The sequence below is a fragment of the Megalobrama amblycephala genome, linkage group LG13 (assembly GCF_018812025.1).
Source record: "Megalobrama amblycephala isolate DHTTF-2021 linkage group LG13, ASM1881202v1, whole genome shotgun sequence".
In the NCBI taxonomy this organism is placed as follows: Eukaryota; Metazoa; Chordata; class Actinopteri; order Cypriniformes; family Xenocyprididae; genus Megalobrama; species Megalobrama amblycephala.
Genome location: NC_063056.1, coordinates 6,739,708 through 6,759,160, shown reverse-complemented (window position 1 = coordinate 6,759,160; position 19,453 = coordinate 6,739,708). Strand labels below are relative to the sequence as shown.

General features: G+C 38.7%; 1 protein-coding gene across 2 annotated transcripts in view; it reads left to right on the top strand.

The window, feature by feature from the left end:
- The first annotated feature begins 395 nt into the window (after positions 1-395).
- Positions 396-19,453, top strand: part of acad11 (acyl-CoA dehydrogenase family, member 11) — a 110,162-nt gene continuing 91,104 nt past the window's right edge. The window contains exons 1-8 of one of the 2 annotated variants that reach the window (XM_048153187.1): positions 396-562; positions 689-788; positions 4,251-4,376; positions 5,145-5,306; positions 5,439-5,603; positions 16,903-17,044; positions 17,633-17,754; positions 19,280-19,386. In XM_048153187.1, coding sequence (XP_048009144.1) covers positions 444-562; positions 689-788; positions 4,251-4,376; positions 5,145-5,306; positions 5,439-5,603; positions 16,903-17,044; positions 17,633-17,754; positions 19,280-19,386 — 1,043 coding nt within the window. In that variant the 5' untranslated portion in view covers positions 396-443. The remainder of the gene's footprint in view (positions 563-688; positions 789-4,250; positions 4,377-5,144; positions 5,307-5,438; positions 5,604-16,902; positions 17,045-17,632; positions 17,755-19,279; positions 19,387-19,453) is intronic. The other variant, XM_048153186.1, reaches the window with a different exon arrangement.

The following is a 19,453-nucleotide window of genomic DNA, read 5'->3' as shown; positions in this document are numbered from 1 at the left end:
TTGCTCAGTGACAGTCATTACATTCGGGGCTTGACTCAAAACATCCGGGGCTAAAGCCCCGGCAAAATCGGCTGGCGCCGCCCCTGGTTACTACAATGGTGTCAGTATAAATTCTCAGTCATTTCACAGCAATAAGGTTGTCAATTTTTTGGCCCTTGGTCTCCTATTCCTCACAATATAAAACAGCTTTCACAATCACTCTCATACAACAGTAGCTGGGTCCAGGGCATATCTACCCCAGATTTATCCCAGTAGGGCCTATAAAATATAAATCTAAGCAGAGTTTCCTGTACCGCTTTTCAGCAGATGTGCTTCAATGTGATGACATAAAAATGGGACTTTTATGATCTTTGTTTCCTCGATGAGTTGATGACTTTTATTTTGAAATCTTCCGCAACAGTTTGAACTGTGAACTTTATTTCTCAATTTCATTTAATGTCGACATGGATCGCCAAACCACCGCCGTCCGTCCAGAACATCGATTTGACACTAATAACTTGAAAAGATATTTGTCAGGGAAACTTGACTTTTCAGGCAGCACCTTAACTGTGCAGCAGTACATGTAAGAAATCTCCCAACACATCTCCTTTATATGCACCTTATGCAGTCAAAATCCATGTTTTGTTTGTTATTGTTATTGTTTTATTTTATTTTATTTTATTTTATTTTATTACTTTGTTTTAAATAGAGCTGGTCAGTCCAACCCAACGTTTTACATTGAGACTGCAGACAAGCGTTATGTGCTCAGAAAGAAACCTCCAGGAGAACTGCTGCCTGGAGCTCATAAGGTAACGTTACTACTGTTCAGTATCATATTAATGTGACAAAGCAGGATAACTGATGCATATTTATAGAATAATTGTAGTGGTGAGTTTAATACAGCTTAGTTGGGTCTCTCAAACGCTGCCGTGAACATGTAGAAAGGACTTTGACACCAGTGACTGTACTTGACAACGCAACACATAACTGTATGTAAGTCAATCAGTAGAGGGAGACACAACCAAAGAATACTAAGTGAAATGTGCAAGACTGTAGACTTGTTTTGATTCTTGGTCATTTTTTTCAGTAAATGCTTTACACTTTTTCTATGCCAGGTTGCTTAACAGTTATCCATCTTTTGTATTTTATTGTATTTGTATTTGTATTTTATTTTTGTATTTTATTATGTTTTTTGTTTTTTTGTTTGTTTAAAAGAGGCAGATTTCTACCCAAAAATGAAAATTCTGTCATTATTTACTCCCCCTCAAGTTGTTCTAAACCTGTGTAATTTTTTTTTGTTCTGCTGTACACAAAGGAAGACATTTGGAAGAATGTTTGTAACCAAGCAGGTTTCGCCCCCCATTGACAATTTTGCTATGGTTACAATTGTGTCAGTATTAAATTCTCAGACTGTCATTTCACAGCAAATAAGGCTGTCATTTTTTTAGTCCTTGGTTTCCTATTCCTCACAATATAAAACAGTTTTACCATAGTAGGCAAAAAATATACTATGTTAGTCAATGGGGGGGTGAGATCTCCTTGGTTACAAACATTCTTCCAAATATCTTCCTTTGTGTACAGCAGAACAAATAATTTTATACAGGTTTGGAACAACTTGAGGGGGAGTAAATGATGACAGAATTTTCATTTTTGGGAACTCTCCCTTTAATTTCTGTTGAACTTAATGTAAACATTATTTTTTAATAATAATAATGCATTTTAATTAACGGCGCCTTTCAAAACACCCAAGGTCACCTTACAGGTAAACAAGCAATAACATATATATATATATATATATATATATATATACATTATATATCAACACAACTTAAAACACACATGCATCATAGAGACAGTAAAATAAGTAGTAAATCATAAAAAAGCCTGTGTAAAAAAAAAGTATGCAGACTGTCAATATTACGGATATTACGGTAGTTAAGCGTATACGTGGTAAGACAAGAGAGAGTGTGACTGAGGGTCTTAAAGTGCGTGAAGGGGTGTAAATATGAAGAAGATCAGTAAGATATGGAGGAGCGAGACTGTGAAGTGCCTTGAATGTGAGAAGCAGGATTTTGAAGTCAATTCGATATTTCACTGGTAGCCAGTGAAGTCGCTGGAGAGTTGGTGAAATGTGCATGGTAGAAGGGGTTCTAGTAAGAACACGAGCTGCAGAGTTCTGAACCAGCTGAAGTTTAAAGAGAAGTTTGGAAGGAAGACCAGTAAGAAGAGCATTGCAGTAATCAATACGTGAAGTAACCAGTGCATGGATGAGAATTGCAGTGTTGTTAATTGAAAGGGAGAGACGAAGGCGATTAATATTACACAGATGAAAGTATGCAGTACGTGTAATATTATTAATGTGGGCTTCAAATGAAAGTGTGCTATCCAGAATAACACCCAGACTCTTAACCTATGAAGAGGGATAAATGGGATGTTGATCGATATCGACAGAGAAATACAGTCAGATTTTGTCAAAGCGGATTTTGTCACTACAAGTAGGACCTCGGTTTTATTACCATTAAGCTTAAGAAAGTTAGCTGAAAGCCAGTCTTTAATTTCAGCTAAACAACGGGACAAAGAAGGCAGTGGAAAAGAGTCAGAGGGTTTGGAAGACAGGTAGAGCTGGGTGTCATCGGCATAGCAGTGAAAGTGAATACCATATTTCCTGAAAATGTGACCAAGTGGGAGTAGATAGATAATGAATAAAAGCGGGCCCAAAACAGAACCCTGAGGAACACCAGTAGTGACTGTAGATGATCTCAATCTGAAGTGCTTTAATTGGACAAACTGAGTGCGACCAGAGAGATACGATGTAAACCAGGACAAGGGTGTGCCAGTGATCCCAATAGAAACTAACCTGTCAAGGAGTATCTTGTGCGAGATGGTATCAAAGGCCACACTCAGGTCTAGAAGGACAAGTATGGTTAATAAACCAGAGTCAACTGCCAGATTGAAAAAGCTCAAACAGTTTATTATTGGAAAGATGGTCACGGACCTGTGTTGCAACACATTTTTCCAGAATTTTAGAGATGAATGGCAAATTAGAAATTGGACGGTAATTATCTAGATTAGATGGATCAGCCCCTGGTTTCTTAAGAATTGGAGTAATAATAGCAGATTTGAAAGAAAAGGGTACAGAGCCAGAAGCAAGTGAACAGTGGATAATTTTAGTAATGTAGATAAAGATGGTAAGCAAGCTTTGACTAAGTGAGTTGGTAAAGGGTCAAGCCAACAGGTAGTAGACTTGGATTCCCGGATGAGACCCAGTATGTCCACATCAGTTGGTAATAAAAAAGTAGAGAAAACATAGTGTGGGGACACTTGAAAACTGAACAGCAGAAATTATAACCTCCTGTTACTAGCAAGTAATTGTTGGTGAATATTTTTAATCTTAGACTCAAAGAAAGTCATAAAATTGTCGCATAGTGTGGTAGAATACATATCTGACGGCAGAGAATCCGGTGGTCGTAAAATATTTTTTACCACCGAAAAAATAGATCTTGAGTTCCTTTCTCTGGCTCCAATTAAATTAGAGTAATAGTCAGATTTAGCTTTAGACAGTGCATCCATGTAAAGTTGGACATGTTCAGAATGCATTTGTTTATGTACAGTGAGACCAGATTTGGCATGCAGACGCTCTAACCTACGACCTTTAGTTTTAAGTTGACGAAGTTCTGGGGTAAACCATGGAGCAGAATGATTAAAAGAAACAGTCCGGGTTTTCACAGGAGCATAAACATCCAAAATCTCAGTTAGTCCATTGTTATAATAAGAAACCAGTACATCAGCGTCAGAAAAATCAGCTTTGCTGGAGAAGATGGCAAGTTCATCAGCAAAAGTAGACACATCAATGTTCTTAATGTTCCGAAATTTGATAGAATGACACAGATTTACCTTAAAGACTGTCAATTGGGTGCAAAAAGACACAAGCAGATGGTCTGATATGGACAAGTCAGAAACAGTACAATTATAAGGAATTATGCCAGAACAGCAGATGAGATCGAGGATGTGCCCTTTAGAATGAGTGGGCAAGTTAGTGAACTGCTGCATACCAAAACTATCAAGACAAGATAAAAATTAATTTGTACTTGTTATTGACATTATCTATCACCCACTATCACCCAGCATGATAACATTTAAAACGGTAATGATGTATAATATTAATATCATCATGTCAGTCAAACAATACATGTATTGTGTGATTTTTTTTGTTTTTTTTTTTTGTTTGTGTGTGTGTGTGTGTGTGTGTGTGTGTGTGTGTGTGTGTGCAGGTAGATAGAGAGTATGCTGTTCAAAAGGCTCTGTATTCTGTTGGCTTTCCTGTTCCTCATCCTGTGATTTACTGCTCAGATACTCGTGTCATCGGCACAGAGTTCTACATCATGGAGCATGTACAGGTACTTGTAGCCAATGGAAGTTACCTTGATTGATAATTTAATTTATGTCGTTACAATGTTTGAGATTGTCTATTGTCATTATTGTCATTTTAAGACCATTTAATGCCACTGAATATATAATCATAATATAACAGCATAATAATGCAAGTAGGCTACACACTTTCAAATGACAAAAACCATTTAATTATTTAGATCATGGAAATGAAGGATAAAAAAAAAATTAATATCCTAAATAAAAAACTTGAATAAATGGTAAATATTCTCAGTAAAGTAAGGGTGCACTACTGCTGAAAACACAAACCCTACTTAGCAGTCAGATGTCCGTATGAACAAAGACATTTTTATTTGCATGGGAATAGATCGCGGCTTTGAAATCGAGAGCATTCGGATTTGTTCTTCCAAACTGTCTGTAGTTGTCAGGAAAACACCTGTCGATGACTGCTCTGTGTAGGAACTGCAGATGAGAGCGGGGGTTGGCAAAATGTTGGTGACATTCATTATCATGTAAACGTAATGGGCGATATATTACGTCACCAAAAATGATTGAGGTCAGATACATATATTGTGCAATAAGTCGATATATTGATTATTGTGACAGGCCTTACCATGTCTGAGTTATATCTAGCTAAAGCAGTTCAAATTATGCACTCTGCCAGGAGGGGGCAGTCATGATTGTTTCCACCCCACCTTTTCAGTCCGTGTAGTTTTGAATGGTTTAAGAATGGAGGGACAACAGGGATGATGTTATTTTGTATGTCTGCACATCAGGGACGTATATTCAGGGACTTGAGGCTCCCAGGGGTCAGTGCAGCAGAGCGAACTGCTCTGTATGTGGCAGCAGTGGAGACTCTAGCCAAACTTCACTCTCTGGACGTAAATACGCTCGGCCTCCTGGGATACGGGAAGGGATCAGGTTATTGTGAAAGGCAGGTAAGATAAAGACGTTATCAGTCATTGATCTGAAATCAAAATTTTAAATTTGGACTATTATCATTCTCTAAATCTATGGTCATCTTTTGACCCACCAACAAAATAATTTTTGAAATTATTTCTTGTTTTCAGGTGTCCACATGGACAAAGCAGTACAAAGCCTCTGCCCACAAAGAGATTCCAGCCATGGATAAACTCTGTGATTGGCTGAGCCACAGCCTGCCAACCAATGACAATGAAGTGTCCCTTGTTCATGGCGATTTCCGAATTGACAACCTGATATTCCACCCTACAGAGGTACTAATACCTACGATGTATCAAGTCATATTCTGATGATTTTTTTTTTTTTTTGGCTTAATTAAATGAAATAAATAATTTATTAACGCCATAATGATGCATATACATTTATACAGTGGGTACGGAAAGTATTCAGACCCCCTTAAATTTTTCACTCTTTGTTATATTGCAGCCATTTGCTAAAATCATTTAAGTTCATTTTTTTTTTCCTCATTAATGTACACATAGCACCCCATATTGACAGAAAAACACAGAATTGTTGACATTTTTGCAGATTTATTAAAAAAGAAAAACTGAAATATCACATGGTCCTAAGTATTCAGACCCTTTGCTGTGACACTCATATATTTAACTCAGGTGCTGTCCATTTCTTCTGAACATCCTTGAGATGGTTCTACACCTTCATTTGAGTCCAGCTGTGTTTGATTATATTGATTCGGACTTGATTAGGAAAGCCACACACCTGTCTATATAAGACCTTACAGCTCACAGTACATGTCAGAGCAAATGAGAATCATGAGGTCAGAGGAACTGCCTGAAGAGCTCAGAGACAGAATTGTGGCAAGACACAGATCTGGCCAAGGTTACAAAAAAATTTCTGCTGCACTTAAGGTTCCTAAGAGCACAGTGGCCTCCATAATCTTTAAATGGAAGACGTTTGGGATGACCAGAACCCTTCCTAGAGCTGGCCGTCCGGCCAAACTGAGCTATCGGGGGAGAAGAGCCTTGGTGAGAGAGGTAAAGAAGAACCCAAAGATCACTGTGGCTGAGCTCCAGAGATGCAGTCGGGAGATGGGAGAAAGTTGTAGAAAGTCAACCTTCACTGCAGCCCTCCACCAGTCGGGGCTTTATGGCAGAGTGGCCCGACGGAAGCCTCTCCTCAGTGCAAGACACATGAAAGCCCGCATGGAGTTTGCCAAGATGGTGAGAAATAAGATTCTCTTGTCTGATGAAACCAAGATAGAACTTTTTGGCCTTAATTCTAAGCGGTATGTGTAGAGAAAACCAGGCTCTGCTCATCACCTGTCCAATACAGTCCCAACAGTGAAGCATGGTGGTGGCAGCATCATGCTGTGGGGGTGTTTTCAGCTGCAGGGACAGGACGGCTGGTTGCAATTGAGGGAAAGATGAATGCAGCCAAGTACAGGGATATGCTGGACGAAAACCTTCTCCAGAGTGCTCAGGACCTCAGACTGGGCTGAAGGTTTACATTCCAACAAGACAATGACCCTAAGCACACAGCTAAAATAACGAAGGAGTGGCTTCACAACAACTCCGTGACTGTTCTTGAATGGCCCAGCCAGAGCCCTGACTTAAACCCAATTGAGCATCTCTGGAGAGACCTAAAAATGGCTGTCCACCAACGTCTGCCATCCAACCTGACAGAACTGGAGAGGATCTGCAAGGAGGAATGGCAGAGGATCCCCAAATCCAGGTGTGAAAAACTTGTTGCATCTTTCCCAAAAAGACTCATGACTGTATTAGATCAAAAGGGTGCTTCTACTAAGTACTGAGCAAAAGGGTCTGAATACTTAGGACCATGTGATATTTCAGTTCCCTTTCATGGGAACATAGACGCTGCGTAAGCGCTTTGGGAACGCCTCTGCGTGTTTCGTCTTGAAGCAGTCGTGAAATCGAACCAATAGTGTGACGGGACGTCAGAGCGGGTGACGTCACGGACCAGGAAACTATAAAGCTCCCCTGAGAACAAAGAACGCCAGCTTCTGAAGTCTTCAGCAGCGCTCTGTGTTATCGTTTGTCTTATTTGGTGTTGTCTGTCTTTCATATATACAGCAATATATCTCTTCATCCGAGGACAAGAGCATACCAGTCACCAAGCAGACTTTTTCAAAGTGTGTTCCTCCCTGCCTTCGCTTCATCACGGGCGGGGATACACATGAGATGTGTGTCGCTTGCTTGGGAGTGGAGCATGCACAGGCAGCTCTCGAGGGAGCTGTCTGTGTACATTGTGAAAAGCTAACGCTCTGTGTACTCCGCTCACGCCCGGCGTTCTTTGATAAAAAGGAGGACGCCGCGGCAGGTGTTCCCCAGGGATCGGGTTCCGCTGCTGCCGAGGCTCAGTGGAAACTTCATTCCTGGGGTTCACAAATGGATCTTGCGGAGGGGTTAGAGACGGGTCCTGCCCTATCTCGACCCTCATCCGCTAGATCCAGTGCCTCGTCTCCAGCTTATCAGAAGCTTTTAGATGTGCTGACTAGGGTGGTGGCAAAACTAAAAATAGAATGGCCAGAAGAAAGACCAGAAGCGCGTTCAAAGAGTACATTAGATGAGCGCTTTCTCCCCGCCCGATCTCAGCCTCAGCCCCGGGGATTGCCGTTGTGGCAGAGACCAGCACAGTTTCGTGTTCATAATGCTCAATCCACTCTCTATAATAATATAGTAGGAGGTAAAGAACACGGTTATGGGGCGATGCCTCAGGTCGAGGAGACGCTCGCGAACTATCTCTCGCCTGAGTCAGCATCGTCCCTAAAATCCTCGATGTTGCCCACCAACGCTGATGTTGTACGCAGGGGTCTGGTGGGCAGCGTCGGGGATTTTAGGGACGATGCTGACTCAGGCGAGAGATAGTTCGCGAGCGTCTCCTCGACCTGAGGCATCGCCCCATAACCTGAGGGCTTATACCTCAGCAGGTCAGGCAGCCGCTTGCCTGCATACAATGTCTATCCTCCAGGCGTATCAAGCTGACCTGCTGGGGGAGATAGATGAGAGTGGCGAGGCAACTTTTGAATCCATTCAAGAGCTCAGAAAAGCGACCAACTTAGCTCTCCGGGCCACCAAGGAGACGGCAAAATCCATCGGCCGGTCTATGGCAGCCCTGGTGGCCAGGGAGAGACATTTGTGGCTCAATTTATCAGACATAAAAGAAAGACATAAGTCAGTTCTTTTGGATGCACCTGTCTCCTCTCGGGGCCTCTTCGGCAACTCCGTTACATCGGTCGTCGAGAGGTTCCAGGAGGCAAAACGTATAAAATTAATCCCTCTACAGTGCCCTCAGGGGGCCGTTCTGCCAACCCCACCGTCTCGTGCGTTTCGGGGCGCAGCGGTCCCCACCGACCCTCTGAGGAGGGCCGGTCAGCGCTTGATTCGACTGCTCCCTGCCGGTGCGCCGCTTCAGGGCATCAAGCCAAGTGCTCAAAAAACACCAGAGGCCAGCCTCGAGAGGCTGGTTCCCTTAGTAGAATATTTGGAAGAATGGAAATGTCTTCCCAGTATTTCTCAGTGGGTACAGCAAATGATAGAAAAGGGTTACAAAATACAATTCGGGTCTCGCCCGCCCCAGTTCAACGGGGTCCTCCCTACAGTGGTGGACCCCCAGCAGTCTCTGGTTGTGGAACAAGAAGTTATGACACTTTTGCAAAAGGGAGCTATAGAGAGGGTTCCTTCCCCCAGCAAACAGTCAGGGTTTTACAGCCGCTACTTCATAGTTCCGAAGAAGGATGGAGGGTTGCGTCCTATTCTAGATTTACTCATGTTAAATTGCTCAGTTCAAAAGCTCAAGTTCAAGATGCTTACACTCAGACAGTTCACCACACAGATCAGATCCGAGGATTGGTTTGTGACAATAGATCTGAAAGACGCTTACTTTCATGTGTCAATCCATCCTTCACATTGGAAGTTCCTCAGGTTCGCTTTCGGGGGCGAAGCTTACCAATACAAGGTTCTTCCGTTCGGCCTATCTCTTTCACCCCGCACCTTCACGAAGTGCGTGGATGCAGCGCTGGCTCCGCTGAGACTCCAGGGCATCCGCGTGCTGAATTATATCGACGATTGGTTGATTCTAGCTCTATCAGAGCAACAGGCAGTTCAACATCGAGATGTAGTTCTGTCACACATGAGAAGGTTAGGGTTGAGAAGAGTGTGCTTCCACCAGCTCAAACTACCAGCTATCTAGGGGTAGTTTGGGATTCCACTACGATGCAGGCACATCTGTCTCCTGCCCGGGTGAATTCCATTCTCTCAACCGTGAAAGGGGTGAAGTTAGGCCAGTCACTCACTGTAAAACAGTATCAGAAACTGTTAGGTCTGATGGCAACTGCTTCCAACGTGATACCTTTTGGTCTGCTGCACATGAGACTGTTACAGTGGTGGCTCAGAACCAGGGGGTTTTCTCCGAGAGGAAATCCTTTTCGCACAATCAAGGTCACGCGGCGATGCCTTCGTGCCTTGGCGGTGTGGAAGAAACCCTGGTTTCTGTCCCAGGGTCCTGTGTTGGGAGCTCCTTGTCGTTGCAAAATGCTAACAACAGATGTGTCTCTCACAGGCTGGGGGGTGGTCATGAGTGGTCGCTCAGCTCAGGGTCTTTGGGGGGACCATCATCGTTCCTGGCATATAAATCAGCTGGAGATGATGGCGGTATTTCGAGCACTCAAATACTTCCTCCCAGACCTAAGGGGCCATCATGTGTTAGTTCGCACAGACAACATGTCAGTGGTCTCCTATATCAACCATCAAGTGGGTCTGAGGTCTCGCCAGCTGTGCAAATTATCACATCAGATCCTCCTATGGTCCCAGGGGAAATTTCTCTCTCTGAGAGCAGCTTATATCCCGGGACATCAAAATGTGGGGGCAGACATCCTGTCGAGGCAGGGGCCGAGGCCCGGGGAATGGAGGCTTCACCCCGAGGTGGTGGAGCTGATATAGAAGAATTTTGGTCGCGCAGAAGTCGACTTATTTGCCTCGAAAGAGACGTCTCATTGCATGTTGTGGTATTCTCTGACCCATCCAGCCCCTCTGGGGTTGGATGCTATGGTACAGACGTGGCCGAGGCTGCGTCTGTACGCATTTCCCCCGATCTCTCTGCTCCCCGGAGTTCTGGAGAGGGTTCAACGGGACGGGGTCCGTCTAATATTGGTAGCCCCGTTCTGGCCGACCCGGATATGGTTCACGGATCTAGTATCCCTCTTAGAAGGCTCCCCCATGGAGATTCCGATCAGGCAGGACCTTCTGTCTCAAGCGGGCGGCACAATAATTCACCCCCACCCGGAGATATGGAAACTGTGGGCCTGGCCCCTGAGGGGGCCGAGCTCATAGAATCCGGTCTCTCAACCGAGGTTGTAGAGACCATTCTCCACTCCAGAGCTCTGACCACGAGAAAACTTTATGCGTATAAGTGGAAGCTGTTTGCTACTTGGTGTAGCTGACTTCAGGTGGATCCGTTCCACTCCTCCATCAGTCATGTACTGCAGTTTCTTAAAGAAAAGTTCTCGGATGGTTTAACACCTTCTACATTGAAGGTATATATTGCAGTGATTTCCGCTTATCGCGCAAAAATAGAGGGTGTTTCTGTGGGTAGAAACCCTTTAGTTATACGTTTTCTCCTTGGTACTCAGAGGCTGAGGCCTGTTGTACGCACAAAGACTCCGCCCTGGGACCTAGCCATTGTGCTGCAAGGGTTGGCTGCGGCTCCCTTTGAACCATTAGAGGAAGTGTCTGAGAAGTTCCTCACGTTAAAGACCATATTTCTTCTGGCCATAACATCTCTCAAAAGAATTGGAGACTTACAAGCACTATCGGTTGCTCCTTCATGCCTAGATTTTGCACCTGGAATGGTCAAAGCCTTTCTACATCCTAGACCTGGGCACATCCCCAAGGTCCCTACAAATGTCCCAGGCCCCATTGTACTGCAGGCCTTCTGTCCTCCACCTTTTACAAATGCGGATCAGGAAAAACTAAATCTGCTCTGCCCAGTGAGGGCTTTAGACGCTTATGTCCACAGAGCTGCCCTGTGGCGAAAGACTGAACAACTATTTGTGTGTTACAGATCTCCTAACGTACATTTGAAAATAATAACTGACTTGCACGCGGAAAAGACGCAATATGTGAACGGCCCCACAGAACTTCTTAAAGCAAAGCATCGCAAGCGTCTTTTGCTTTTCTGTGAGCACAGCTGTTGCTGTGCACTGCGGTGAAAGAAAGCCACGACTTTTCTCACGCGACCATGCAAGAGACTGACATGAGAAACGTTTAAACCTGCTTGCAAGATTCAATGTGTGCCCGAAACACTTACTGAACTAGAGAGCTGATTGAGACACACCATCTACGATAAATCGTTACACCCCTAATACTTATAGTAATTTAAAAATGTGGTAGCATTGGATCTGGACAGGAAGGATAACTCTGGGAGTTGGAAGGGGTGTGTCGCGATTCTGCCTTCTCACATCGCGATACAGGTTCGTGGACCTGCGTATCGCGATTTCGGTTTCATATCGCATATCGTTACAGCCCTAGTGTGTGTGTATATATATATATATATATATATATATATATATATATATATATATATATATATAATAATATATATATATATATATATATATATATATATATATATATATATATATATATATATATATATATATATATATATATATATATATACACAGTACAGTCCAAAAGTTTGGAACCACTAAGATTTTTAATGTTTTTAAAAGAAGTTTCGTCTGCTCACCAAGGCTACATTTATTTAATTAAAAATACAGTAAAAAACAGTAATATTGTGAAATATTATTACAATTTAAAATAACTGTGTACTATTTAAATATATTTGACAAAGTATTTTATTCCTGTGATCACAGCTGAATTTTCAGCATCATTACTCCAGTCTTCAGTGTCACATGATCCTTCAGAAATCATTCTAATATGCTGATCTGCTGCTCAATAAACATTTATGATTATTTTCAATGTTGAAAACAGTTGTGTACTTTTTTTCAGGATTCTTTGATGAATAGAAAGTTCAAAAGAACAGCATTTATCTGAAATACAAAGCTTCTGTAGCATTATACACTACTGTTCAAAAGTTTGGGGTCAGTAAGAATTTTTATTTTTTTGAAAATAAATTAAAGAAATGAATACTTTTATTCAGCAAGGATGCATTAAATCAATCAAAAGTGGCAGTAAAGACATTTATAATGTTACAAAAGATTAGATTTCAGATAAACGCTGTTCTTTTGAACTTTCTATTCATCAAATAATCCTGAAACAAAATTTTGTACACAAATATTTTGTACAATTGTACACATTAAATGTTTCTTGAGCAGCAGATCAGCATATTAGAATGATTTCTGAAGGATCATGTGACACTGAAGACTGGAGTAACGATGCTGAAAATTCAGCTTTGCCATCACAGGAATAAATTACTTTGTGAAATATATTCAAATAGAAAACAGTTATTTTAAATTGTAATAATATTTCACAATATTACTGTTTTTTACTGTATTTTTAATTAAATAAATGTAGCCTTGGTGAGCAGACGAAACTTCTTTTAAAAACATTAAAAATCTTAGTGGTTCCAAACTTTTGGACTGTACTGTATATATATATATATATATATATATATATATATGTATATATATACAGTACAGTCCAAAAGTTTGGAACCACTAAGATTTTTAATTTTTTTAAAAGAAGTTTCGTCTGCTCACAATTGTACAAAATATTTGTGTACAATATTTTTTTCCAGGATTATTTGATGAATAGAAAGTTCAAAAGAACAGTGTTTATCTGAAATCTAATCTTTTGTAACATTATAAATGTCTTTACTGCCACTTTTGACACACAGGAATAAATTACTTTGTCAAATATATTTAAATAGTACACAGTTATTTTAAATTGTAATAATATTTCACAATATTACTGTTTTTTACTGTATTATTAATTAAATAAATGTAGCCTTGGTGAGCAGATGAAACTTCTTTTAAAAACATAAAAAATCTTAGTGATATATATATATATATATATAAATAATATACACACTGTCATGTGAAAAAGTTAGGACATCCTATTGAATTCCATGGTTTTCTGTATCAGGGCATAATAAATCATGTGGTCCTTAGCAGGTCTTAAAATTTGGGAAATAAAACCTCAGATGAATAACAACTCATGCCATATCACACCGTGTCATTATTTATTTAACAAAAACTAGGCCAAAGTTAGGATACCCTTACTGTTAACATAGGAATTAAGAGGGTATGTAATAATCAGGCACTGCTAATCAAATGCCTTTGATTAACTGATCATCAGCAAGTGTGATCAACTCTATAAAATCTGAAGTTCTGGCAGTTTGAGCGTCTGGAGACTTCAGGTGTGTGTTAATACAAAGCCAATGAGGAAATACATCAGCAATGATTTTAGAGAAACAATTGTTGCTGCCTATCAATCTGAGAAGGGTTACAAGGCCATTTCCAAACAATTTGAAGCCCATTATTCTATAGTGAGATAGATTATTCACAAGTGAAAAACATTCAAGACAGCCAGTCTTCCCAGGAGTGGACTTCTCAGCAAATTCAGTCCAAGATCAGAGCTTGCAATGCTCAGAGAAATTGCAGACAACCCAAGAATTATACCTCAGACTCTACAGGCCTCAGTTAACATGTTAAATGATAAAGTTCAAGACAATACAATTAGAAAAAGATGAAACAAGTATGGAATGTCTGTAAGGGTTCCCAGGAGAAAGCCTCTTCTCGCTAAAAAAACATGGCAGGATGGCTTAGGTTTGCAAAGTTGCATCTGAACAAACAGTAAGACATCTAGAACAAAGTCCTTTGGAGAGATGAGACCAAAGTGGAGATGTTTGGCCAAATTGCACATTGCCAAGTTTGGTGAAAACCAAAAACAGCATATCAGCACAAACACCTCATACCAAAAGAGAAGCATGCTGTTGGAGGGCCGATGATTTTGGACTTGTTTTGTAGCCATGGGCCCTTGGCACCTCAACTCACAGTCATTGAGTTGACCATGAACTCCTCTGTATACCAAAGTTTTCTAGAGTCAAATGTGAGGCCATCTATCCAACAGCTAAAGCTTGGCCAAAATTGGGTCATGCATCTGGACACTGATCACAAGAACACCAGCAAATCTACAGTAGAATGGCTGAAAAAGAAAATAATCAGTGTGTTGCAATGGCTCAGTCGAAGTCCAGACCTCATCCCAAATGAAATGCTGTGGCAAAACTGTGCATTAACAAATGCTCACAAACCTCAATAAACTGGAGTAATGTTGTAATACATATACATATATATAAATACACATACATATATTATGGGGGCCAAACAGAAAAAGATTCAATGTAAATTGTGAATATATAAATGTAAATCTGAATATATAGTTATAAACCTGAATATATAAATGTAACTGAATATATAGTTACAAATCTGAATATATAAATGTAAATTTGAATATATAGTTATAAGTCAGAATATGTATTTATAAATCCTGAATATATAAATCCATGTTGTCTACATATGCGAATCCTGTGCTAAAATTCATAAGTTCCATTCCTATAATGTGCTAAATTCCTGCCAACAATTATTCATACACTATAGGTGTGTAAATTGTGTTCTCACGTATTTGGGTGCTAATTAAGAGTGATTTTGTTATCCTATGTATTATTAACTGGCCAGAATTTTGTGACTGCAATGAATGTGAAGGTATGGAAGCTTGTTTCTACCACAGAATTTAAAAAAAATAAAAAAATAAATGTAATTTCAACTTTTTATCTCAAAATTCTGACTTTTTTTTTGTTTATATCTCACAATTTGGACTTTGGCTATGAGCGTGATATTGCTCATATAAATATCCAAGTATATGATACAGCTTTCATTCTTCAGGTCAATATATGACAAAAAAATCTTTTTGTTTGAATAGTTTGAATAAGGAAAGCAATATCTTTGTTGTAGTATCCATTCAATGGTTAAAGCTACCATAGTTATTACATGTGCTGCTCTTTATTTGTACCGTTTTATTTGTTTATTTTAAGTAATCTATTTACCTTTTTCAGAATTTGAAAGATAATAAAGATCTTGTTTTATAAGTGTGATCTCTGATTGTAGTCCTTGAAAACCAAAAAGTACTGCTTGAAAAGTCCTGGGATTTCATTTTACCATATCTGTACGAACCCTGATATATGTATTTATATATTCAGGATTTATAAATATATATTCTGACTGATGACTGTATATTCAGTATTTACATTTATATATTCAGAGTTATATGACTATATATTCAGGATTTATAAATATATAATCTGACTTATAACTATATATTCAAAGTTTACATTTATATATTCAGACTTATAACTATATATTCAGATTTATATTTATAAATTCAGAGTTATAACTATATATTCAGGATTTATAAATACATATTCTGACTTATAACTATATATTCAGGATTTACATTTATATATTCAGAGTTTACATTTATATATTCAGAGTTATAACTGTTTCCTGTTTGGCTCCCCATATATATATGTGTGTGTGTATATATATAGTATCTCATAGAAGTGAGTACACCCCTCACATTTTTGTAAATATTTTATTATATCTTTTCATGTGACAGTGATGTGTAGTGTGTAGTGATTGTACAGCTTGTATAACAGTTTAAATTTGCTGTCCCCTCAAAATAACTCAAAACACAGCCATTAATGTCTAAACCGCTGGCCACAAAAGTGAGTACACCGCTAAGTGAAAATGTGAGGGATGTATTCACTTCTGTGAGATACTGTGTACATATATATATATATATATATATATATATATATATATATATATATATATATATATATATATATATATATATATATATATATATATATATATATATATATATATATATATGTGACAAACTGTAATACAAATAGTAGTTGAACCATTACACCCCTAATATATATACAATTTAAAAGTCTGATTAAATAATAACGGAATTTATTTGAAATAGAAACCTTTTGGAAGATTATAATTGACTTTACTGACTCTTTTGGTATGGAAATTCCTCTATAGAATCTTGGCAAATCTTGGCAAAAAAAAAGGTGAAAATGTTTTATTATTACAGTGGTACTAATTACAGACTTAAGATTTTTTAAGCTTGTATACCGTTATGTCAGTGGATGATTTATTACAGAGAGAATTGTGAAGATCAAGAATCAAAACCAACTGGCAGAGCAAGTCTTTAATTAACCACCCATTATAAAATTACATGTATTTTAGCAGAACATTCTTAATAAGCTTATTGAAACTCTATTTTCCTATATTAAACCAACTGGCAGAGCAAATCTTTAATTAACCACCGATTATAACATCACAAGTCTTTTAGGAGAACATTCTTAATAAGCTTATTGAAACTCTTTTTTTCCCCCACATAATTGTTTGTAAGACGTGGGTAATTGATATACCAGTGTGTTTCTGTCAGTCAAACCAAAACCTCAGTCCCTTCCATGAAAGATTTCAGACTTTTACATGTGGTATCATATGGGTCTCCTGAAAGGTTTATTATCTCCTTTCAGGCTCGTGTGCTGTCTGTGCTGGATTGGGAACTGTCCACTACCGGACAGCCAATAGCAGACTTGGCCTACTTCCTCATGCCACGTTATTGGCCCAGTCACTACAAAGTCATCAGCACAATGGGTGGTGTTACAGGAGTGGAGGGTGGAGAATCTCCTTTTTTGTTTTTATTTTTTATTTTTTATTTCTGTATAGTTAAAGGGATATTTCATCATTTACTCACCATTTACTTTGGTTAATCTTTGAAATGCAAATTAAGACCTTTTTTTTTTTTTTTTTTTTTTTTTTTTTTTTTTAATGAAACCTAAAGAATGAAACCACTACTTAGCAGATTTGCTCGATCAAATCTTATTGGTTTTTGACACAGAACCAATGAGGTTTGTTCTAGCATCTGACACACACGTGACACACACACAAGTTTTCATGTTTACCGTATGTGCTTTACTCTATGTATGTGTGTTTATATGTGAATAAATCTAAACTAAATCTGTTCATATAAAGCATTTGTATATCTTCACAAGACTTGGATTAAACCACTTGATTCATATGGATTAGTTTTACGATGCCTTTATTGTCTTATGGGTTTAGACTAACATGAGGGTGAGTAAATGATGACAGAATTTTCATTTTTAGGTTAACTAACCTTTTAAGAAAATAGTGTCCTTTTATATGTTATTTTATTTTCGCTCTCTATATTTTATTTGTTTTAATCCATCTGTTGCTTTTGAACAGGAATTCCTTCTCCAGATGACCTGATCTCCATTTATTGCTGTTGTCGAGGGATCCCAAACTCTCTCCCCCAGCTAAACTTCTTCATTGCCATGGCTGTTTTCAAAATGGCTGCAATTGCACAGGTATTAAGTTCATGCAGGCCATGTTAAGCCATTGTGGTTAAAACAAAGTTAAACTGTTTGTACCAATCAGATAAAAACACCCACCGTTATGGAGGAGATACATTCACTTGCTTACTTTAAAGTGTATGTAAAGTTTTTCTTTACACAAAATGACAGTAGAAAGATAATATAGCCAAGATTATACTTGGTCAATGGACATTAAATATCATTCTGATTAGAAATATTAATTATTTGAGAAAAAAAGGATAGTGTAGTACTATGAGAGACATGAAACATTTGGGGTCAGGAAGATTTTTTTTTTTTTCTTCAATGAAATTAATACTTTATTCTGGAAGAATGCATTAAATAGATAAAAAGTGACAGTAAAGACACAAAAAATCTGTTTCTGATAAATGCTGTTCTATTAATTTCTATACATCATAATCCTAAAAAAAAGTATCACGACTTCCACAAGAATATTAAGGAAATGTTTCTTGAGCACCAAATCAGCATATTAGAATGATTTCTGAAGGATCATGTGACTCTAAAGACTGGAATAATATCTGCTGAAAAAGTTTTGCCATCAGAAATAAATGACATTTTAAAATATATTCAAATAGAAGACAATTATTTTGTTGGTGCCAATAGCCTCGTGAGCTATCGTAATAAAGGTAAAAATGCCACAAATAAATGTAAAAAAAAAAAAAATTATAATACTATTTCTTAATATTAAAAGAAAAGAGAGTTCTTTCGAAAACATTTTAGAAATTCTTACCGACCCCAAATATTTGAATGGTTGTACTAATGTAGGAAATCAATTGCTTGGGACAACAGTCAGATATTCATGTTATTGGCCATTATGTTTGACTGCAAAACTGACTAATCAGAATCATTCAAATGAGAAAAACATATTTAACAAACACATTCTGTGAAGGTAGATGATTTTACTTTGCCAGTTGTATACAGTTATATACAGTAGTTCACGAATGACTGGTGAACATCCATCGTTAGCGTCAGTTCTGGCAGGTCACGTCAGTCAAGCTCGCATCAGCTGACTTACCTCTACCTATAGGAATACGATGCTTATCACAGCATCTATATATAAGCTTCTCAGTATTAGCAGCAGCTATTGGATTTCCCAGGAGCAAATTACCCTCCTCCATCCCCAGCTCCTCCTGTCTTCAGTAAGGATTGGCCTTATTATTCCCCTGAATCAGACTAATTCTTGAAATATGTGTACATGTTAAATTATGACATTTAATTATATCTGCATATATTGGTTCTGTTCTGTTTACCCTAGGGGGTTTATTGCTGCTCTCCCTGCTCTTATCCATGCTAGGCTGCATGGATGCGCAGGGAGTTCTTGCCCAGCGCAGAACCATACCGCCAAACAAACTCTATGCAATTATCAATCATATTTGACGATAGTGGTCCTGACAGAACTTCTGATTATTTTGTCTTATGAAACACAACTATACACAGAGAAAATCCACAAAGGTGCTTAACTTATTCGGGACCAATAATTCTCTTTCTCTCCCCATTTTAGGGGATTTATGCAAGGCATTTGTTGGGCAATGCCAGTTCAATTAACGCAGCTGAGTTTGGAGAGAGCGTGGAGCCATTAGCTGAGCTGGGTTTACAGATTGCCTTCAGGTATAAGACTACAATTTCAACTCTTCATGCACATTAGAGTAAATACTTGCATGACAGACCATTATGG